This window comes from Pituophis catenifer, unplaced genomic scaffold (genome assembly GCF_029215685.1).
Source record: "Pituophis catenifer annectens isolate HBS135680 unplaced genomic scaffold, rPitCat1.0.hap2 SCAF_1, whole genome shotgun sequence".
In the NCBI taxonomy this organism is placed as follows: Eukaryota; Metazoa; Chordata; class Lepidosauria; order Squamata; family Colubridae; genus Pituophis; species Pituophis catenifer.
In genome coordinates, this window is record NW_027256881.1 from 240277054 (window position 1) to 240301462 (window position 24409).

Sequence of the window (24409 nt, forward strand, 5' to 3'; positions counted from 1 at the left end):
GCCAGGAGCAGGGGGGAATGGGGAGGCGGTTGCGTACATATGCATGTGGGCACGTGTGTGCACGACCCTCCCCCACCCCCCCTCTCCTGGCACGCGATGGCAAAAAGGTTAGCCATCACTGCCCTAGAATGAAGAAAAGCACAAAAATATAGATGTGCATGGCCATCTTGGTGATATTATTTGTTTGGTGGTGCAAGATACTTTTTCATTTCTCGATTTCTCCCAATATTGGAAGCCCTGGGTGAGAGAAACATCAGGTAAATAATATGGAATCTCCAAAAGTAAAGTAGAAGAAATATGGCTTGGTTTCTTAGCTGCGTTCTGTATCTGCTGACACAGTTTAATCTCATATCATAATCCAGAATCCACAGGAACAGATATTAAGTTTATTTTCATGACCATCGCAAAACAGAGGTCAAGTGTAAAAAGCAGAAACAAAGCAATTCAATGAAAAGTATTAAGAAACTTTATTTATTTATGATACATCCAAGACAACAGAAGCAGAAAAGGAAAACAAATGTGTTGCTTGCAATGCTTATATTCATTAGGAAACATGCCAAAAGTTGAGCGGAGGCTCTCCAGCATTCTGTTTCATTTACAAATTACTTTAAGTTTTCTATGCCTGAAGCCTGTCAAGTCCCTCTCAGATCTATCTTGTCTCTTCACCCTTCTTCCCTTGTGGAAGGCAGATTTCAGGATTTTGTGTTTTCTGTTCAAGATGATATGCTTTGAACCAGATTTGACCCGCAACCTTCAAGGAACTGAAAATAACAGAAAATAAGATTCTCTTCAATGCCATGAGAGTTAAGTCCTACTTAGAAAAAGCATGCCTCAGATTCAAGCAGAGAAGTGAATTCAAGTGCAGTAAATTGAGAACAGAGAGAGTGGCCCAAAAATCTCTCAGTGAGTGATACTTCTTTTAGGTATTTGACATGTCTTGACAGTTATCTCTAGCTTGCATTGATGCTTTATATGGATTATCATAAAGTAGGACTTTATCCAAGCACCCAAATTTCAGTCATGGTGGAGAGGCAGAGTCTGCCTATCTTTAGGAGGCCACCTGGGTATGTAATTTTCATGCAAGCAACATGGAAATAGTTTGCCATTGCTTGTTTCTACATTACTTTTGCAGCTTAACAGTTTAGTTTGCATCCTTTTCCTGATGGCTTCTATCAAAATATTACCAACTTAGATGCTGCTTAGCTTTTTTCAAGATCACCCAAGTACAGCTGGGTGCTGCCACCTATGGAAGGCTCTTTGATGTTAACTAATAACTAATTATTTAATACTAACTTTATGAAAAATGCATGTGATAGAACATATGCTTAATAACTAGCATCTCTCTCTTTCTGATATTAGGCTTATTTTTATTCTTTTAATGGATTCAAAATCTTTGTTCGCATTAACAGCTTCATACTTTGCACACCAGATCGCTTTTGAAGCCTCTACCCAAAGGACAATGTTCAGTTGACATATTCACATGTATATAAGTATGTCTATATCATTGCATGTTCACCTTTCCCATGTCCTTAAGAGCAAAACCAGGCAGATCCTTCATTTGATTTGCTGTTTGGTTAACCTTTATAAATTGAATGTTTCCTAGATCCCCAACTCCTCTTCTGACCTGATAGTCTTTGCAGTCTGATACTTACTGCACAATGTCAGCAAAGCCAGTGAACAGGGGTTTTGATTGATATTCAATACCGTGTTTGGCACACATGGATTTCACCAAAGGAGCCACCTTCCAAAAGTTGTGCCGAGGCATCGTAGGGAAGAGACTATAGGCAGAAAGGAAGGCAAAGAAGTTGTGATCCTTTACTATCTTTTTGTCTTATTCGAACTATGAAGCAGTTTCTTACTGATATCTTAAAATCTTTCTTATTGCCCTAAATCAGTACTCACTGGTGCTCAATTTGAAAATTCAGGTGCCCCGTTACCCAGTCATTGAAAAAAGATTGATTCACATTGCATGTTGCCTGAAGCTGGAAGAAGAAAGAAAAACAGGTTTTAGGCCAAACATACTGTGAACGAAGGAAGAACAAGCAAATGTCCATGATTTATATTCGTGTTGGTTTGTATGTATGTATTGGTGTATAACTAGTATTTCTAGACAAATATATTGAATTTTGGGAATCTTAAATTATATTACCCTAATAGTAGAGTTTAAATTGTCTTCGTCAATAAAAAATGTATGTTACAATCACACTTCGTCAATAAAAAATTCTATTCTATTCTATTCTATTCATTTGGTATCAAATCAGTGTACAGTTTTGAAAACACCGAGAATTAAAATGTACTTCTAGTAATATATTTATTTTTCATTTTGTGAAACATTTCTTTTCAGCAGTTACTTTCAAATCTTCCCCTTACTTATTCCAGACTGAACCAAGTTGTCTGATACGATTTGAAGTCACAGGCCTCCTTTTCTTAAAAGAATGTCCTGATCTGAATGAAAACCTGATGCTGGGAATGGAAAAGAGAGAATTGATTCCTGCACTGGCCAGTTTCCCTTTAAGTTAGTGCTATTATCTTAAATTGAGGCCAAAGGATATTTGTTCCACTCATCTCATTTCCATTTTTATAAAGTCTAAACAAAAGTGAGGGCAATCATAAACATGGTATTTCTAAACACACTTTAAACTTTTCTATGATAGGAAAAGCACTGTAAAAAAAAAATAATTGGTAAAAATAACTTCCAAAAAGGAATTCAGTTTTCACATATGCAAATTATAGTTGATCCTGTGGTAATTGGATTATTGTGGATCTGTGAATTATTGTCATATAATAAAATTACACAGACAAGCTAAAGTTTAATTATGTACAGCCAACAATTTTATCTTTGAGATCTCTGTTACAGAGGTGGGTTTCAGCAGGTTCCGACCAGTTCTGGAGAACCGGTAGCGGACATTTTGAGTAGTTCAGAGAACTGGTAAATACCACCTTTGACTGGCCCCGCCCCCATCTATTCTCTGCTTCCAAGTCCCAGCTGATCGGGAGGAAATGAGGATTTTGCAGTAACCTTCCCCTGCCACGCACACTAAGCCACACACACCAAGCCATGCTATGCCCACCAAGCCACACCCACAGAACCAGTAGTAAAAAAAACCTTAAATCCCACCACTGCTCTGTTACCTGTGTAGAGAACCAATCCATGTTTTTATCATGATCAATGTGCATAGGAAGATGACTCATCTGTGATATCCATGTAAATAGGATACTCTCAAGAAGACTGAGAGACAAAAATGAGGCAAAGTCAGGTAAATGAGGCAAAGTGAAACTATACACAAATAAGCTGTTAAGTAGAATAGTGGGACAAATTTATTGGTTTGTTTGTTAGACTTAGAATGCAAGTCATTTACTAGACCTAATGATGCCTTTCTATGGAAACCAATTCATTTCTAACACTCCCCCAGTGACAATGAGCCAGATCCAAACCAAAGATCAGGACCCTCAATCTTTCTGAGTTAATGGACAAATTTGGAAGGTTGACCAGATACCATGGAAACTGATCCCTACAGAGTGGCTTGGCTATATCCCAGATAGCTATATAATGACATATGGTGACATATGACCTTCTTAGAGGAAGGCAAATTGGTGAGGTTGTTCTTACTATTCCCTCCAGCCCTTCACGATACTCTTTATCATTTTTAAATGACTGTATAAACTCAACTTAAAGAAATAAAAGAGAATAGAAAGAATAAAAAGTGCAAGAAAAGAAAGAATATAATAAAGAGAAAAGAAATACATAAAGAGGTTATTTCCAACCTTCATCACAAAGTATAAACAAATTTAATAACTCTTCAACTTTTGTAAATTCACATTTATCTCTTCATTCCATATCTTATCTATAAACAAATCGATAAAACATTATCCTTTTCAGTCCAGTGTCAGCAGAAAGTCCAAAAAGGATAGCTTATCTTATAATTTATCTTATTTTAACATTGATCAAAGAAATCAACTTTATATTCCTTCCTTTTACTTAATCTTTAGCTCAGAATTCCCCAACCTTTCTGGCTTTGTGGACCAGGGAGGGGGTGGGGGGAGAGGGGAGAGTGGATGGTTCTGCATGAGTGGCCAGCAAGCTCATGCACACACTCATCCACTGCTCACACAAGTGGGGATGCATGCACACATGAACACTTGCCTACCACTTCCACAGCCCAGTTCCGAACAGCTCAAAGCCCAGATGGGGAATCCTGCTTTAGCTCATTCAAATATTGCAATATTTTATTTCTCTTCATTTCTTTTTGTCCTATCACACAAAATTATTCAAGGTTTTAACAAGGCTCATCTTAAATTCCAGCTGGAAAAGTGTATCCAGTTCATTGTCTTGGTTTTTCATTTGAATTTCATTTTTAAAATTTAAAACCTCAGCCAGTTTCTTTTGAAGATCCAGCGGAACTTCCTTTTCTAAATTATTCTCTTAGCCTATCAGTTATAAATCCAGTTTCTATATTGTCTCCAACTTGTCAAAATTTGTTCTGAAAATGGCATTTCTTCGATAACATCCTTTGAATATAGTCTCTCCATTAAAGCATAATCATTACTTATTATAGCTACTAGTTTCTAATTCAGTTCTACAAAGTGGTTTTATTTTCATAACATTTTTTACTATCTTGCATATACAGATCTGTATATCTTTCCTCTACTTAAAATCTTTCTTCCCCTCTTCCGTCGAGTTTTTGAAATCATGAAATTATTTATCTATGTTATGTTCTGTAAAACCAAAACAAGGTCTATTTCTCATAAAGAAGCTGTGTCATGCCTGGAAGCCATATTACCTGTGTGCCTTGAGGATCCAGGCCTGCCACAATCATACCGTGGGGAGTCGGGAGGGGGGGGTTGCATGAGTGAAGTAGAAATAGTCATAACAAACTTCTCTAAGAGAAGTTCAAGGCCATGGTGTCTGGCAGCTGTGCAAGGGAGAAATTGGAGGATGTCTTCTGTTCAGGAAAGAACTGATTGGAGCTGTATGGACACGTGGGAGATGCGGGCAAGGCCTTGAACTCTCTTGTGGGTGAGGAAAACCCGGAAGCTTTCAGATTCGGGTTTTCCCAGATGTGCCAATATGACATTCTAATAAAAGTTAGCATTGAGGAACTTCAAGCCTCGGAGTTTGATTTCGTTGGGGGTGTTACTTGGAACCCTGACAAGCTATTTGTACTTACTTTATAATTAATTCCAAAATATTAGTGCAAAAGATATAATATTCCAATTTTATCTGGACCTTTAGTCCATCTGTAACTTTCTAAGATCAAAATCATTTTTAACTTTTGGTTGATTATTTTAGATTTTTTAAATTCTTAAGCTTATCATTAAAACTTTCTTCTGTTCCATATGAAAGGCAAATTTATCTAACATTTTCAAACTTGTAATTCTAATAGCTTAGAATTAGTTAATCAGCAATTTCTGAAAGCGATTAGAAAGTACTGTTTGCAAACTTAGTATTCTTTGAAAATCTCTGCTGCTATTGGGAGAAAGTTGGCTAGTCCCTATTGTCTCCCTGTGCTCAAATCCTTGGAAAATGATTGCCTTTTGAAGCAGGAAATTCAATATGGCCCTTAGAACTGAGGACTGCTTCATTTCATGGAGTTACATCAAAGTGGCACTTCATCTAATGTTCAGTCAAAATAAAGAACCTCTTTGATGCTTTGCATATATGTGGTGGTTGATTCACATATGCAGATTGTAAAATGATGTATGCTGCAGTCAGTAAGTGATGAATGCAGTTGCACCAGTCCTCAACAGAAAGAAAATGAGTTTGGGTCAGGGAGGGGTTCTATTTACCTTTACTACCGGTTCGCATTGTGCCCACGCACGCATGCACACTCGCTTCGCTCACGCTTACGCGCACTCTTCTGCACATGTGCAGAAGCTTCTGCGCATGCACAGATCACTTCTGATGATGTCTGGGTCAGTGGGCGGAGCCTTCTGCCGGTTTTACTACCAGTTCTATAGAACTGGTCCGAACCGGGGGCAACCCACCACTGGTTTGGATGTCCTAAAAATGAGGAGGTAAGTTCAGAACAGCCTTCCACAGCCTGGGCACTCCCAGAATTCCCCAGCCAACAAAGCCATTACTGCCAATGGTAGAGTTGAAGCCAATACATATGGAAGTGGACAAGTTTGGGAAAGGATAATCTAGAGAAAAGTCAGAGTCTGTGAAAGAATAGAGAAACACAAAGAAAATAGTACATAAGATGAACAGTACTTCAAAAGAAAGAGGTATCCCAAAACACCCTTGAATCCCAATATGGGGTTGAAGAAAATAAAGAATCGGATAAAATATGCCAGAGTCCATGCCATTTCCTGTAGAAGAGAAGAAAAGGAATGGACATTAGAATAGCATCTTTCCTTGCTCCAAGTAGACACCCTACAAAGAATCTTACTGAGATCCAGATGTATATTTTCTGGAAACTCTGCTCTGTTTACTGCCCACTTTTACAGAACCATTTTCTACCCTGGCTGCTTAAACAGATTTAACTGATTGAAAAGAGCTATAGAAAAATTCACTAGACAAGACTGAGTATGCTTGTTTTTTTAAAAAAAACTACAATATTTTGAGCTCACATCATTCCAGAAAGTGATGGAGAAGGAGAGAAGTTTCTTTGCATGTTGTTATAAGGTTTTTTTTAATTAATCAGGGAAGACAAGCTTTTTATATAGTGATGATCAATACAAGAGACCAGGTGTGGTTGTAAGCACCAGTGTTGCTGTGTATGTAACATAAAGTAAAAACATTATTTTCAGTAACTGACATGTTTATGTGATATCAGGTGAGAATACTTGACAATAGTGCACGACAAATTCCCACTTTAAATAAGGCTGGGGAAGTCTCTTCTGCCATCTTCTTTACTAGAAAAAAATAAGTCCAACCCCATTTCCAATCCCTCTAGATCCTTTTTTACAAAGAAAGATGAACCATAACTTTATAGTTGTATTCAAGCCACCATAAATCATTTCTGAATCAAAGCCCTCAAAATCACGACTTAAGAAAACTCGATTGTAATTCTTGTACATTCTTAGTTCAACCGATGTCATTGTCCAATTGCCTCTAAAGTTTCCCCTTCATGCCTTCTACACGTTTGATTTCCCAGATAAAAGATGAATGCCTTCTTCATGAAAGGCCTTTTGATAGCCAGCAATAGTCCTCTGGAAGCACTTTGGAATTGGGTGGCATTGACTTTCCCATTAACAATATCCCCATGCCAACTTTTATACCCACCTAAAAATGGTCTGGTCTTTTCATATCCTCTTAAGGAAATAAAATTCTAAACCTAGAAACATACCATTGGGGGGGGGATCTCAGTATTTTAATATTTGGTATGGATTATTTGTGTACTCACCCTCCAGAGTTTGCGTTGGAGTATAAAGTACAATGAGTAAAGTTGAAAAGTTGGCACTACTATAAGTGGCAATGCTGCAGAAGGAAACAAGATGCATATAGCCATTAACTGTCCTTTCTAAGCATAAAGGAAGCATCAACCACACTCCTCAAAATGTTTTGTATTTAACATTTTATTTAACAATTATAATTGTACTTGAGAATCTCGTCATCAAAAATAAATCAACCCCAAAACATGTACATGGCAGACACTGCCTGAATTGTGCCACTCAAACTATTTGTGTTGGCTCCATTAGAACCAACTGACTAAAATACACTTGAATGAGCTAAAGGAAACTCTGTTATTCCTCGTGATAAGTGGACAATACTATCTTAATCTATTCAGGTTTATTTAGAAGAAAGTCCTGGTAAATCCAGTGAGACCAGCTTTCAAGTGTTTATGTATTCATTTATAAGAGACATCTTGTAAAACTGCCCATCTTGTAAAATACAACTCCGGGTGACTTACAACAATATGAAACCTAAAACTAGAGACAGGGCAAGCTACTAGTAAATATAAAGACAACAAACCCCACTACCTTCTAGCATCAATGATGTTACCTAATTGGGTAATGAAATGTCTGCAAGTAAACTAGTGAGCTCAGGGAGCACCAAGGACCCCACAGTTCTACCCTGAGCTACAAATATTCTCTTCTATTGGAATCACCCAAATAAAAGGCATTTTTCCTTCAAAAGGGGGGAGGGGTTAATAGTCCAGAGGAAAAGAAGCATAGAGGCACAACAAGGAAAGTTGCAAGTAGTATTCTACTTGCTGGCCAATAGCAGAGAAGAAAAGGAGAAGAAATTCCAGAGAGAGAAATTAAGGGAGAACAGTGTTTGTAAGAAGAAAACATTATTATATAATAGTACCACAGAATACGGTATTGTAATAGTCTATAATAATTGTAATCATTATAATAATTGTAATTAATATAGCAATATAGAAATAGCAATAGAATACAATGTAAAGTAGAGGCAATAGAAAACACATATAAACTTGTAAGTTTCACATTTTGCTTTTATATCTTGGGTTTCTTCCAAAATAAAATAACTACCTAACCCTTGTAGGAAGATATTTTTTTAAAAAAAACCTTGTTCAGAGTTCAATGCTTTTGTGGTTCTTGAGACTCAGACTCAACACTCAATCTAATTGGAGACAGTTAAAAAAAAATCTTATGACAGGGGTCCCCTCTGAACTGCTGTAAGCAGTTAGTGATGGTGGGCATTAGCTTTGCTGGCTTCAAGAAAGGATGGGCCAACTCATGGAATTCATGAGATTCAATGGCTATTAGCTTGGATGGCAGTATGGTAGCCTCTGAAGGCCATCTGAAGGAAAACCAGTGGATTTCCTTGGTTGGTTATTGTGAGAATGGACTGCTGAGCTTGATGGGCCAGGGGTTCAATCCAGCAGGCACCATTTATGCTCTTAAGAATAAAATAGTTTCAAAAAGAAAAGTATCTGCTGGTGAAGAGAATGGAATATCCTTTCCATTATTGTCCTGTTTTCCTTCCATGGCAATTTTCTTCCACTCTAATTTGATTTATGGATGGTCTTCAGTCGTGCCCATAGACCAGTGATGGCGAACCTTTTTGGCACACTTGTCAGGGCTGCAACCTGGAAGAGGAGTTGCCCAGGGCACATGCACACACCCGAAAATGAACTTCCAGTTTCAGCTACTGAATTTCTGGTTTCAGCCAGCTACTCTTCCGGGTTTCTGGTGTGCATGCACACGCGACGATCAGCTGGGCAGCGCACATGCTCATACAGGAAAACGGAAGACCAGCTCTTCTAGTTACCAGCACTGCCACATGCAAAAAGGCCAACTGATCATTGAGTGTGTATGTACACCAGAAACCCAGAAGAGGAATGGGCGATGCCGCGCATGCCAGGCAACATGGGTCTGCGTGCCACTTCGGGCACGCATGCCATAGGTTTGCCATCGCGGCTATAGAACATCAAATAATTGAGTAGTTGCATGAGAAAGTGCAGTACCCTCTCCTGTTTGCCATTTCTCTCTTTGCACTGTTTAGGCATAGTCTGTTTTTGACCATGTGGACTTAGAATCAGGATGCCTCCCTCCACCTTAAATATGTATATTAAACTCATGGGAAACTGTGTTCTGAGAAAGGAAAGAATTCCTCCTCATTCTCTGCAATGTTCTGCAGTTGCTGCCTCTGCTCTCTGTCTTCCCTCCTCCTCTTTATCTTATCATTAATAAAAAAGAGTTGTTATTGATCTGCAATGTGTTGGGGATTATATAGAATGCATATGTCATCTGTCCATGAGCTCATGGTGGAAAAAATAAGAGTCCGAAGATGATCCAGAGCTTTTTTGCGAAAGTTGCTTTTTTTTTACACAAGAAAAAGTTCATTTGCATCTTAACAGGAGGCAGGGGGGAATAGATACTCACTGAAGAAAAAATACTTGTGCTGATAGTTATAAGGCATGTATTTCTTTTTCTGCAAACCCAACTGTAAAAGAAAGTAAGTCATGAAAAAAACAAATAACTTTCATTAGGTAATTATAACTTAAGGCTCCATTTCTTTAACATCCTTTTCAGCTGTTCTGTGAAATAAATACTCAGGCAGGAAAAAAGGAAAAAAAGTGAGATGCACACAGCTGTCACAATAATAGATTGTAATTGTGGTAGATAGAATAGACTGCAATCTTTATTTTCAGATGCAGAAACACATGGCAGAGTGAGATAGCTTTAGAACTAAGCCCTGCAATATAAATACGGAAACAGCTACAACAGGAGTTGCCACTTAAGGCATCAGGCTAGAAACTGGAGTCTCTCCTTGGACAAAGCCACCCTGACCTCAGGCTTAGAAAGGGAAATATACTTTTGTTGTGGCCACCTTGGGTGAACATTTTGTCCAGCCCTACTAATGTACTATCCCTGTGAGATTTGTTTTATCAAACGCTGCTAATAAATACAAATAATAGATCCAGAATCATTATATTGTGTTCAACTCTAACCTTTGACAATGGCTTAACAGTTTCTGTTCTGAAAGCTGATCTGAAAGGAGAGTAGTCAGGGTTCAATAAAATATGTTGTTATCTAAGCAGTTGCTTCTTACCTCCACAGAAAGAATTTCCCCTAATGACAAAATAACGGGATGAAATGAAACGTCTGGGTCCTTCTGGAAACAGTTGGGTTTAGCATGATGCTGGGAATGGTGCAAAGACCACCAATTAGCTGAAAGTCCCTGTAGAGGAAGAGTGAAAGAAAACATTCAGGCTCTTTTAAAAAATTACTTGACTATTTACTACCACAGTATTCAAAGATTTTAATAGTGTGTTAAGAAATAGATTATAGCAAAGTGATACCATTTGTTATTAAGAACGATCAAGCAGGGTGAAAGAAAAAACTAGACATGCAACAGATAATATAGGATTCATTGTAGATATCATAGACTTAAAATAAAGGTCAGCTTGTAATCTCATTATTAGATGCTGAAAAACGTTTGATAAAATACACAAACAATACCTGTTTATTATATTAAATAGATCTGAAAATCCCTTGGAATTCATTAAATGGATTAAGAATATTATATCTACTTCTAAAGTAAATTTTAATGATGTTTTCTCCCACTTTTCCACTATTTAGAGAAACTAGACACTGATGTCCAGTTTCACTTTGCTTTTTAATATCTACATTTATTAATACTTCAATCAATATTTAATAATCAATGTAATTATTGATATTTAATAACTTTTGGTTTGTGCTATTAGACAACATAGAAATATCTATGGCAGTGATGGCTAACCTTTTTGCCATTGCGTGCCAAAAGTGTGGGAAGCAGGGGGGGGTTACGTGTGTGCGTGCCCACACCCACAATTCAATGCACCCCACCCTGCGCATGCATGCGTGACCCCCCTGTGCTCCCCCTGTTTATGGCACATGAAGGCCTGGTCGGCCCGGTAGGCCCTTTTTTCGCCCTCACCAGGCTCCTTTCTAGGAGTGAAAATGGCCTTCCCCACCCCCCTGGAGGCTCTCTGGAGGCCAGAAATGGCTCGTTTGCCAACTTCCGGTTTGCCTAGAAGGCCCAAAAATCAGTTGGCCTGCGCGCTCATGTGTGCTGCAGCTGAGCTAGGGCAATGCTCGTGTGCCCACCGATATGGCTCCACATGCCACCTGTGGCACGCGTGCCATAGGTTTGCCATCACAGATCTATGGAGTACTACATACAGTAACTCAGTTGAATACAAATGCCCACATTTTTTTGTTTATTTCTAAACCTCATTTTGTTATTTTAGTATTGATGCAAAATAACAGAATATTCTATTGTCCAAATCAGAACTGATGGTAATAGGTAAAAATTGGATCACCCATTCACTAAATATCAATTCCATATTTGCACCGAATCCATTAAATATATATACCAAAGGATACAACATGTAATATAAATAAAATTGTGGAAGGCATGTTTCTTCAGATATCAATAGATGGGGATCATTAAACCTTACTCTTTGGGGAAAAGGTGAATGATCTCAAAATGTATGTTATTGCCAGATAAATTTATATTCTGAGAGGAATTCCAGTCTAAAAAACTGGAAAATATTTTCAGAAAATAAATTCCTTCTTTACAACATTTTGATGGAGTTCTTTGATTCTGAGAATATCTTTACAGGAAATCCAATTTCCTGTAATTAATGAGGATTCAGTTTTTAGAACTATCATGCTTACCTATTGTCAAGTATTAAATAGTGAAAGCTAATAATTGGGGTCAATTTTCCAATTTGGGCAACCTTGGAATATACATATACAGCACCTTTGATTGGATGGACAGTATTAGGATATACTGTAAACATACAAAACTCTGGTACCTCTGAAAACAATTACATTATTTAGAAACTTATGGAATGGAATGTCTACTTTTAAAACACTATTTTTTCCATGCCATATTGACCTTATGGTCTACACTAAGTTGGCACTGGATAAGAGTTAATGGAATTCAAGGATGGCTGGACTTGGACTGCTTGTGGGAACATAACGACTCCAGGATGATTCCTCTCTTGACTTTGTTCCCCCAACTCTGACTTTCCTTCTCATTCAGAAACATTCTTCAGTCTTTTTTTTTTTAAGTAGTCACAATAGCATATAACCTGCTTTTTCTAATTAAATTTGACTAGAGTGTTTTCTGTTTTACTTCAGTATGACTGATCTCTAGATTCTTTGTTGGACAATCGAGACTGTGCTGCTCTTTTTTTTCATTCTTATTATTTCTGCCTTAAAACAGTAGAAGAGGAATGTGTCAAAATTTATATCAGAATTCTGTACAACTCTTTCAGCCTATTCATTCAAACTTTGCAGAGTTGATACCCTCAAAGATATCTGCTATGTTATTCTCATTTTATTCTATACACCAAATGAAACATTTATAGGCACTTTGATGCTTTCCCATTCAAGTCATAACTTTCTTGAATTTATTTAACATGATCTTGATCTGTAAGAATTGGATCTCGCCACCTTCAGATCTGAAATTGGGATTGGCTTTTGGTTAATTTGCACATTCATCTTGTTTATTACAAGTGAAATTCCATTCTTGGTCTGCAGTTAGTAATGAGATAGACAAACAAATAGTTTGATTTAACATAAGAGAACTCTCTGTGTTCTTTGAGTGGGAATGGGAAAATGAGAATCCCACTTGACACCTCTGTAATAAATAACACAACACATTTGATATTTACTGATGAAACGTTTTCATGTACATTTGCAACATTCCATATTCTTTCCCTTCAATTCTGTGGAAGATTTTAAGAATAATACACCTTACTTACCTTTAAATGGCACATCACAAATTCCTGAAAAAGATGGTTCCATTTTGGATTACTGAAGACTGAAAGATGTCCCAAATCATGTTGGAGCCAGCCTGCTTGAGACTAAAAGAAAAGGATGGTTCACAACAGAAGGACCACTTTTTGTGTCACCCCTGCAATTTATATCCAATAGTATTTGTAATAGCTATGCAAGAACTGCTAGGATAGATAGAATAAAGGCTCATTCATTCTAAGATTTTTTTTTTCAATCAAAGGTTCAGCCACCCAGAGAAACATTCCAAACTGGATAGGCACAAGAAAGCAATTCTACAATATAACCACAGATATCTTCCACGACCGTATCTGATATTGTGTGATAGACAGTGAGAAGACATAGTTGCTTTTTAATGCTCTAATTTTGTTCCATTGCTTCAGAATGGAAGGGTTGAGATATAAGATGACATGGCATTATAGAACATATAATAACAGAGTTGGAAGGGATCTTGCAGGTCTTCTAAGATAAATGGCTGCCCAGTCTCTTCCTAAAAGGCTCCAATATCCTTCTTTTCTACAGAATCATTTGTTGGGCAAAATAGAAGTGGCTTTTTATGTAACTGAATTGCTTAGCCTTCTTCAATCCTTATTCCTCCAGACAATTGAATGCCATCTTCTGAAGGCCAGTGACAATTGAATCTGTGTTATTTTCCCTATAAAGAAATTATTTTAATTTGGCTGAAAGACATTCTGCTGTAGGAAGTCAATCTAATGAAAAATGCAATTTTGCCTCAAAATAAAGGCAAGAAAATTACCTGAGAAACGGTCAGCAACACTGTGGCAATAAGAAATGATGTTGTAGATATCCCAAAATACCACAGCACAAACCAGCCAGCAGCATCCAGCAGTAAAATATGGAGCAAGATCAGGAAAAAGAAGAATTGGTTTGGCTTGAAGAGTCCCATCATTTTAGCAGTGGACAGCAGTTCCCGAAAATCTTCTACTAATAATTTCTATGGGGAAAAAATTCAGAAAATTTGCAGATGTTTTGATTTTATGTATACAGCATAGCTAGACAGTTAACACCAAGAAGTCTTGGTGGAATTGCCCTCCAAACTATCCTTTTCTTTCCAAACTTTTTATAGGGGAATGAAGAAGAAAGCATGTGACCCCAAAATTTGACAAATATTCTTTTAAAAATAGTAAATGTGGAAGAAAACAAATGAATAATTGTTGCATAAATAAACTGTTTTTCTTCTTAGTGACTGCTAGACAACTTACAGCTCATGTTTGGGACACTAGAAATCAATGTCTATCTGGATTTAATAATCTTGGCAAAAAGCACTAATGGGGAAAGAGAGAGAGAGAGAGAGAGGGAGGGAGGGAGGGAGGGAGGGAGGGAGGGAGGGAGGGAGAGAGAGAGAGAGAGAGACGGAGAGAGAGAGAGAGAAATAACTGGTATGGCTGAAGATGATTTTATGGTATAGCTTGGTATAGTTTGGTATAGCTTTATTGAGTGTCCACAAGGTGGCACCACTCTATATACTCCTCCAATGCACATACTAATCTATAGCTGGAGAATTATTAGTTTAAACAAAACCACTGAGTGTTGTGTTATTCAGTACTATTTTTATTTATATATTTATTGTAATATATTTGCACATTAAATTCATTTATAGAACACATTTACACTATATTCCAACTTCATTAATATTTATTTAAATGTAGTATTTTATTACTGTTATAAAATATGTAATTAATATTATGAATTAATGTTAATTATTATTCTGATTAAATATTTATGGAACTGCTATTGGTATCTATTTACCTACTTTAATCACTTTATAAAGCTGCCCATTCAATGACTTCCATCATTGACATCAGTAGATACCCATTGGCCAGAAGTCTCACCACAGGTCATTCCCAAGCATGATCAATTCTGTTTCAGTGCTTTGCCCAGGTCTGAAACCTGACTGAAAAGGATCCAGATAAACCATTTTCTCCAGACTCTCTGAGGCTGCATTGCAACCACCTGCTTAATAATCTTGAGAAGACAGGCTGGGATTGATTAAGTGGAGGCTGAGGAAGGCAGCCTGAAAGAACTGAGCTTACTTGCCCAAACTAAATGCCAAGAGATTGGAGTGAAATACAAGGACAATGCAGAAAGACTCAGGGGCACCTTATAAAATCTCTTTTGTTGGCCTAAATAGCAGATCAGTTTTAATGACAAAGGTGATCACTGAGTCAAGCCCTATAATATTTAAGACCTTGAAGATTAACTTACATTTTTACTGGGTTCAAAGCTGGGCTGATCAGGTGCCAATTCCCCAATCAAAAGTGATGTCATGTGCTTCCTTACTAGAGTCTTGTCAAGGTGAAAGGCTGTGAATGGATCCTAATGCCAAAACATAAAAAAAAAAGACAATGAAATATTATAAGAATCATCTTAAAGGCAACCTGGAAGAAACATGTTTAGGCTTATAAATAATATTTGATTCTTATCTTTCTTCCCTCCAATTCAAAGCATGACAGACATAATTCCCAGGAGGTGTTTGACCGAAGATATTGTGACACTTGCACTATTATTTCAGAAATTGGCTCTGAAGGGTTATGATTAATTCTAAACTATAATTATTCAGAAAATGATTTTAACTTCAATTAAAGTCTGGAGCAAAGATGATGACAAATAAACTGCAGTGTTTTGCAAAAAACATCAAAGACAGAAAAATGTATAAATCACATAATTTAATTGTTTAATACTTTTTTTCTACAAAGTAGTATTTATAAATAGTTTTTCTCAGCAATATAAACCAGCTTTACTGCTTTACTCTGCGGATAGAATTCCTGCTTTTCTGCTCTCATTTCAATTTATTTGTAGGTGGAACATGCACAACTTGCTTAGTTCTGCATTAACTTTTATTTAATTTTAAAGTTGAGAAAAAATCTATATTGCTTTTTAAAGACATTTGTAGAAAGTATAAACCTAAAAAATGTAAAACTTTCAAAAATATAATATGTGGACCAATTAAACAAAAGACATGGAAGAAGCTGCTTAAGGCTTTGAAAAAGAAAGGAGAAATACAAAAAACAAATCAAAATAATGATCTGGATAATGACTTTCCATGGATCTACAAAAGAGGTCTGCTAAAGACTTGAAGAAACCTCTGTGATACAACAAGAAAAATCTGAATGAATTAAAGACCAAGAGTATTAGAAATAAAAGAAAGGAATATAAAGTTGTCCTGTTTGATCAAGATTAAAATAAGACATACTTTTTATAAATCTCTGGTAACTCTTTTATGGGCTTTTTGCTGACGACAGGATTGAAAAGTTGATCATTTAGCATTATGCATGTAGAAGGATGGGTTTTGGGAAGATAGATATTTATTTGTAACTTTATAGCAGGTAAAATTTCTTTTTACTTGGCATACCTGGCAAGATTGGAAGTCACTTCTTTATATATTTCTTTTCTTTTTATTTATTCTACTTCTTTCCCTTTTGTTTTTCTATTTTTTCCCCATTTTTTAATGTATGTCAATGAAGACTCAATCATCCAGGCCAAAGGTGTCTAAAGGTGGAATCATAGCAACTGGACCAAACTTTGTTAATCTGAGATGCTTCGTTGCTCATCCAAGCAACTTCATCAGTCAAAGTAAAAATTAGTTAGGCAGAGAATCGTTGGAATGTTCCAACCCTTGCCACACCAATTTCATTTGAATCTTGACTCTCTGACTCTCAGATTAACATCTCAGATTAACAAAGTTTGGTCCAGTTGCCATAATTCTAACTTTAGTCACCTTTGGCCTGGATGATTGAATCTTCATTGCAACTCATTTTGGGGAAAAGCACCTGAAATCGGTGCGGCAAGAGTGGTACATTCCAATGACTCTCTGACTCTCTGCCTAAGTAATTTTTACTCTGACTGATGACGTTGCTTGGCTGAGCAATGAAATATCTCAGATTAACAAAATTTGGTCCAGTGATTCAACCTTTACACACTTCAATTTTTTAAATTCTTTCTCTTTTTTATTTTTCTGAGTTTAATTTGCATTTGATTTTACTACTGTACTGAAAATCTTTTTATATATTTTTTTTAATTAAAAAGTAAGTAAAAGGCAACAGAAAGAAATAATAATCTGCTTTGAAAGTCGTTTATAGTTATTGGATGCAGTCTTATTTTTAAAATGATGATAAAATTGTTATTATTTTCTTCTGTTCAATCGTGTCCAATTCTAAGGGACTATTGGATAAGTCCCTGCATTTTCCTTGGCAAGGTTTTTCAGAAGTGACTTGCCACTGCTTTCTTCCTAGGGCTGAGAGAAAATGACTAGTCTAAGATCATCCAGCCAGCTTCATGCACAAGGCAGCACTTGAATTCACAATCTCCCAATGTCTAGCATGAGGCCTTAATCACTACACCAAACTGGCTCCAGTCCATGTGAATTCATAACTTATATCTTATCTTCTTATTTTCCACATCCAGATTGTTGTGTGTGTGAGAGAGAGATGTGTTTTGTTTTGTGAGCTCCTACTCTGTATTAACAGAGGCCAGATACTGGTTTTCCTAACTAACCAAAAAGGGGGTAGAAGTATGTGCGTCTTCAAATAATCACGTGGTATAGATCTAGTTTCTCTCTTTGCAAAAGGGAAGACAGACGGGATAGTATTGCATGACTGAACTACTGGCTCCTTGTTAAAGTTAAAGCGATGCTGCCCTTTGTTGACGCTCCAGGGGAGGCCGTTGGGACGGTGGGAGTTCCTGCGAGACCCAACGGTCGATGGGGGTGACTTCGGAGGGCTGGTGATGCCAATGTTGGCGCTGGCTACGACGCTGGGACAAGCGGCTGCGGGGAATGACATCAGAGAGGGCGAAGAGGGAGAGCATTGGGAGAGCGAGGGGCACTCCGACCATTATACCATCTATGCTACCAACACTGTTTTTGGGACTTCCTGTGCGGCCATGGGGGCGGTGACCCACTTGGAGAGGGCCCACCCCTGGTCGTTTCAGAGGCTCTCCCCCCTCCCTCATGTGGATGGGGGTGAGCTAGAGCTAGAGGCATTGTGGACTTTATTGGCCGTGAAACATCTCTGGCCAGGTCTTCCATGCCTCATATGGTCTATTAGCCTCTGTGAGGCTATTTATCACCTGGAGGTGACCTCTGGACAATGTGACATCTGCCTCCCATGGACTTTTTGGCCTCCCGATCCGCCTAAGGTGCAGCCACCAGAGTCTCTGCCTGGCCCGTGATCCTGTAGATTGGTGGTTGTCATCAATTGCTCTCCTATTGTAGAGAGATATACCCTGGATTTCAAGTCTGGACGATGACTGCGGTTCTTGGCCCTTCCCAGTTTTCGTGAGAGGTCAGCCGGTGTTGACATCTGGCCATGAAATGGCTTAAGACTCCATCCACTGCTGTGAGAGAGCAGTGGAGTGATTGACTTGGACATGATTGGATATCCCTTTTCCGGAATTGGGACCAGCTTGATTAGCCCCTGGCCGTGGGTTTCCCCCGATTATTTAGATGTATTCACCAGTGGAGCTTCTTATTCTGCAAGACTCCCCCCTCTCGCAGGTGTGGCCCTCCACTCTATCAAGGGCCTACCTTTATGACGGGCTTTGGCATCCCAAGAGGTGGCATGCTGCAAAAAGGGGATTGAGGGGTTTTCTGGGGAAATTTTTAGACAGATTTTTAAGAGGTTTTAAGGGGCGGGAGGGTTGTGTGGGTTTGAGGGTTAACCCACAAGGGGAGGGATCTGGCCCAGCTGCCAGTCGGGCCATGGAGGGTACTGATTCCAGGGGTAAGGGGGGCAGCAGAGTTCATTCTGCCGAGGGCTTTACCATCACTACGCTGAATGGGAGGGGCAGATATGGCGGGAGCAGGGAACCATATCATGTGGTGGGGGCACACACTCGCTACCTTCGAGCGGTGGCACACCCCGGTCCCCATAGCCCTTCTTGTTTCCCAGGCTGTTCAGACTCTCAGGGCCCGAGCCTTCGGCTGTTGTTGTGCAATGCCAGGTCTGTGGTAAATAAAGCCCCCCTCATCTGTGATCTTATTCAGGAGAGGGGAGCGGACCTGGCAGGCATTACGGAGACCTGGTTGGGCCAGGAGGGGGGAGTTCCCCTCGTAGATATGTGCCCACCAGGCTTCCGCGCATTCCACCAGCCGAGAGCTCAGGGCAGGGGCGGGGGGGTGGTTATTATAAAGGAAGGTCTTGATCCGAGGGAGGCCACTGTTCCACAGATAGCCGGATGTGAGTCCCTTCTTGTGAAGTGGGGCCGTGGAGTGCAGATGGGTTTGTTGCTCACGTACCTGGCTCCCTGCCGCGTGGCAACGACCCTGCCTGAGCTGCTTAACGTCATAGCCGAGGTGGCGGTTGATATCCCCAGACTTTTGGTCATGGGGGATTTCAACCTGCCATCTATCAGTGAAACGTCTGAGGTGGCTCGGGAGTTCATGGCTTTCATGACGGCCATGGACCTGACTCAGTTAATTCATGGCCCTACTCACTCGGGTGGGCACACTCTGGACTTAGTTTTTATCTCTGGTCAGTGGTCGAGTGGCCTTGATACAGGGGATCATCAAACCCTTGTCATGGTCTGACCACTCGCTCCTTCGACTTGACTTTCTAACCGCTGCACCCCGCCGCAGGGAGGCGGGACCGACTAGATGGTTCCGCCCCAGGCACCTGATGGATCCTGATAGGTTCCAGATGGAGCTTGGGCCATTTCCTGAGACTCTGGCTCATGACTCGGCTGAAGACCTGGTGGCCACCTGGGACAGTGCGGCCGCTGGAGCTTTGGACCGGGTCATGCCTTTGCGGCCTCTGACCCGGCACCGAACTCACCTAGCTCCTTGGTTCTCCGAGGAGCTGAGGGAGATGAAGTGCCAGAAAAGACACCTGGAGAGCGGTTGGAGGACCAGCCGTTCCGAATCCGACCAAACGCTGGTGAGGTCTCATATTAAGACCTACCTAATGGTGATAAAAGCGGCAAAATCTAGCTATTTTGCTGCCCTTATTGCATCATCAGATAATCACCCAGCCGCCCTGTTTAGGGTGACCCGCTCCCTCCTACATCTGGGAGCGCGGGATGATCCCTTGCAGGGTCGAGCTGAGGATTTTGTGCAGTATCTGCATGACAAGATCGCTCAGATTCGGGAAGGCCTGGCCTCTGACTGAGTAAGTCCAGACGGATGACTGAGGCAGGTCTTGAGAATGTTATCTGGGAGGAGTTCAATCCTGTGGCTCCTGAGGACATGGACAGGATTCTGGGATGGCTGAATGCGACCACATGTTTATTGGACCTATGTCCCTCCTGGTTGGTGCTGGCTTCCCGGGAGGTTACACGAGGCTGGCTCCAGAGGATTATTAATGCTTCCTTGAGTGAGGGTATCCTGCCGGCCACCTTGAAAGAGGCGGTGGTGAGGCCCCTCCTCAAGCAGCCCTCTCTGGATCTGGCTGTTTTGGCTAATTATCGTCCAGTCTCCAACCTTTGTTTTATTGCGAAGGTTGTTGAGAGTGTGGTGGCGCGGCAGCTTCCACAGTACCTGGATGAAGCTGTCTATCTAGATCTGCTCCAGTCCGGCTTCAGGCCTGGGCACAGCACGGAAAGGGCATTGGTCGCATTGGTGGATGATCTCTGGAGGGCTCGGGATAGGGGTTGTTCCTCTATTATGGTCCTGTTAGATCTCTCAGTGGTTTTTGATACCATCGACCATGGTATCATGTTGCACCGGTTGGAGGGGTTGGGAGTGGGGGGCACCATTTTGCAGTAGTTCTCCTACCTCTCTGACCGGTCGCAATCTGTGTTGGCAGGGGGGCAGCGGTCGACCCCGAGGCACCTTGTTTGTGGGATGCCGCAAGGGTTAGTCCTCTCGCCCCTTCTGTTCAACATTTATGTGAAGCCGCTGGGTGAGATCATCTGTGGATTTGGGGTAGAGTTCCATCAGTACGCTGATGATACTCAGCTGTACATCTCCACCCCAGGCCACCCCAATGATGCCCTTGAAGTGATGTCCCGGTGCCTGGAGGCCGTGCGGGCCTGGATGGGGAGAAACAGGCTCCGACTCAACCCTTCCAAGACCGAGTGGCTGTGGCTTCCGGCGTCCCGATATAGCCAGCTGGTGCCATCACTGGTTATTGGGGGCAAATCATTGGCCCCTACAGAAAGGGCTCACAACTTGGGTCTCCTCCTGGATACACGGCTGTCTTTAGAAGAGCATATGACGGCCGGGGCCAGGGGGGTTTTTTATCAGGTTCGCCTGATATGCCAGTTGCGTCCCTTTCTAGATCGGGACTCCCTACGCACGGTCACTTAAGCACTCGTCACTTCCCGTCTGGACTACTGCAATGCTCTCTACTTGGGGCTCCCCTTGGGGTGCACCCGGAGGCTCCAGTTGGTCCAGAATGTGGCCGCGCAGGGGATTATGGGAGCGACGGGGCACTCCCATGTGACACCTCTCCTGCGCGAGCTGCACTGGCTTCCTGTGGTCTTCAGGGTGCACTTCAAGGTGTTGGTGACCACCTTTAAAGCACTCCATGGCTTAGGGCCGGGGTATTTATGAGACCGTTCTGCCGCCAATAGCCTCCCACCGGCCAGTACGCTCCCACAGAGAGGGACTCCTCAGGGTGCCGTCAGCCAGACAATGTCGGCTGGCGACCCCCAGGGGGAGAGCCTTCTCTGTGGCGGCACCTGCCCTCTGGAACGACCTACCCCCAGAGATACGCACGATACCAGACCTCCAGACTTTTCGTCGGGCCCTGAAAACATATCTTTTTCACCTAGCCGGGCTGGCTTGATCCCATTCCTTCGGTTTTAATTTGCAATTGGTTTTAATCCTGGTTGTTTTAAATGGATAGCCAAAATTATTTAATGTTTTTTAAATTGCTTTTAAATTTTATATGTTATGTTTTACCATGGCTGTTCACCGCCCTGAGTCCTGTTGAAGAAGGGCGGTATACAAATTAAATAAAAATAAAAATAAAAAAATAAATAAAAGTTGTATATGGTTAATTAAAAACTTACAAATTGATTATTTAATTGCCACAATAATGGGTTATGATTTAATAATTACACTTAAATATAATTGCTTCTTGTTCTGATTTTCACTTTTGTTTTTGGTGAAACTGTAAAAACAAGAAAATTGCAGTGTTTTACCAACAATTCTAAGAAAAGCTAACCTATAGATCATAGGTTTAAATTGTTTTTTCTTAATTCTTTTTTGTTGTTGTTGTTCTAAAAGCATAGCGTATATCAGGAATAACAGGTGAGTGTGAACGTAAAAGAAAGAGAATCTGTGTGCTGATTTCACTGCACCATTTTGTAAGTAGGATTCCTGTTTTATTTCTCTCACTTCTACTTAAAGTCCTTCAGAGTTGGGAAAATCACAGACTCATAACATAATGGATTTTTAAAAGGACCATGTAGGCCATTATGTCAAACTTCTCTTCTTATGTGTGAATCCTCCTTAATGGAAGGCTGCCCTGTCTCTGCCTGAAGACATCGAAAAAGGAAGCCCACATCTTTACTCAATCAATAATTCCATTCTCACACACCACTTGCTTCCTCAACATTAAGCAGGAATCCTATAACTGAAGCCTGTTTACTGAGTCCCACTTAAGAGTTTTCCTCTTTAGGCTAAATAGTTCAGTTTAACAATTCCTTCAGCAACCATATCACTCTTTGTAGCTCCTGTTCCAACTCTTTTGGACCTTTTTTAAAGTGTAGCTCCACAAACTGAACAAAGAGCAGAATAAATGGAATGCTTTGTATATAACCAAGAAGACTAGCAAAAGACTAGCAAAAAGGAGTCAATATGTGCTTCATATATTATAGAAAGACTTTGGAAAAGTGTTCAGAAAAATAGGAATGCCAGAATCTCACTGTCCTCATGAGAAACTTACATACAAGTCAGGAAGCCACAGTACAGGCAGAGCATGGTAAAACAGACTGACTCTAGGTTAGCAAAGGGATACAAGGCTGTGTACGTGACCCTTATATCCAACCTATATGCTGAATATATATTAAGGGGAACTGGTTTTAACACTGGAGGAAGAAACATGAATAGCCTATATTATGCTGATAGCCCTACCCTGAAGCTGAATATACAGAAAATCTGCAAGTTTTAATAATAAAAGTCGAGGAGCAGAGTGGAAAATGGGATTAAAATTAAATATATAAAGAAGACCAAGCTAATTACAACAATGTACAACGACATCGACAGTGAAAATACTGAAAATGACAAATAGCTTCTGCCTTTTAGAATCAACCCTGAAGCAATCAATAAATCAGACTAGCACTTAGTAGAGCTACCACAGAAGCCTTGGGAAAGATATTTAAATGCCATGCCCATAACTACAAATATCATAATTGTGTGAGCTATGGTATTCCCTGTGACACTCTATGGAAGCGAAAGAAACTGTGACCACCGGAGTCTTCGTCTCGGCACCTGCCGCGCGCCTTACCGTGGCGTCCTGCCCTGCATAGCAGCCGATGGTCCGAGAGCCCCCCGGGTGCCTCTTGTAGAACCGGCTGATGTCATAGACTTTCCTGTCAATCACCAGCCAGCGCTCCCGTGGCGGGTCTCCCTGGCCAGTCCGCAGCCCGATCTCTTCCCAGGTAAACAACCGCGAAGGCCAGGATAGATAGGCCGCGGGATCAGCCTCCCTCCTCCTCCTGCCCTCGGTTTCGCTTTCCTGGGAAGCCATCTCCCCTCCGACTGAGGCTTCAGGAACTTGGCACTGTCCTTTTCAGCACCATCGGGAGGGCGGACTGGGCGAATCCGAGCGAGGGAGTTTCCCACTTTCTTCGCCTTCGATTGGCCGACAGAGTTTCACTGGCGCTGCTCTCGTGGGACAAACGCAGACTGGGAAACTCCGAAAAAGCAACTCGGCCGAGTCTAACATGTTCGGCTTTTCGAGTAGGAAGGAGAAGCAGGCTGCCGGCCGGTGTGAGTCATAGTTTTTTGAAAAGTTGCCCTCCTCAGCTTGGTAATGATGGGACGGAAATCAGCTGTGCCAGTAATTGTTTATTTTGGAGAACAAACTGAGGTGGGATTCTAAGAGTCACTGTAGACTAGGTGGCTGAGTGGCTAAGACACTGAGCTTGTCGATCAGAAAGTTCGGAGGTTCGAATCCCTAGTACAGGTCTCCTGCGTGAGCAAGGGGTTGGACTAGATGACCTCCAAGGTCCTTTCCAACTCTGTTACTGTTACTGTCTGCCTTCTTTCCATTTCTGGAATACCACAGGTTGAGAATTTCTCCTC

General features: G+C 40.6%; 1 protein-coding gene across 1 annotated transcript; it reads right to left on the reverse strand.

Moving 5' to 3' along the window:
* Positions 1-464: 464 nt before the first annotated feature.
* On the reverse strand, positions 465-23852 carry LOC139308475 (acyl-CoA (8-3)-desaturase-like). Its single transcript, XM_070932014.1, has 12 exons — positions 23610-23852; positions 15427-15537; positions 13958-14155; positions 13170-13271; positions 10466-10594; positions 9796-9856; positions 7347-7420; positions 6212-6309; positions 3133-3229; positions 1903-1982; positions 1653-1778; positions 465-761 (listed from the first exon to the last, which is right to left on the reverse strand). The coding sequence occupies exons 1-12, from the start codon at positions 23850-23852 to the stop codon at positions 650-652; spliced, it is 1431 nt and encodes a 476-aa protein (XP_070788115.1). The 3' UTR covers positions 465-649.
* Positions 23853-24409: the final 557 nt, after the last annotated feature.

Bases quoted from the DNA above. Each gene is read 5' to 3' on its own strand.
- LOC139308475 (XM_070932014.1), bottom strand. From the start codon at position 23,852: ATGGCTTCCCAGGAAAGCGAAACCGAGGGCAGGAGGAGGAGGGAGGCT. The intron at 15,538-23,609 runs GTAAGGCGCGCG...TTTTGGCATTAG, and splicing joins ATGCAGGGCAGGACGCCACG to GATCCATTCACAGCCTTTCA. The intron at 10,595-13,169 runs GTAAGTAAGGTG...CTTCCTCTACAG, and splicing joins TTGTGATGTGCCATTTAAAG to GGACTTTCAGCTAATTGGTG.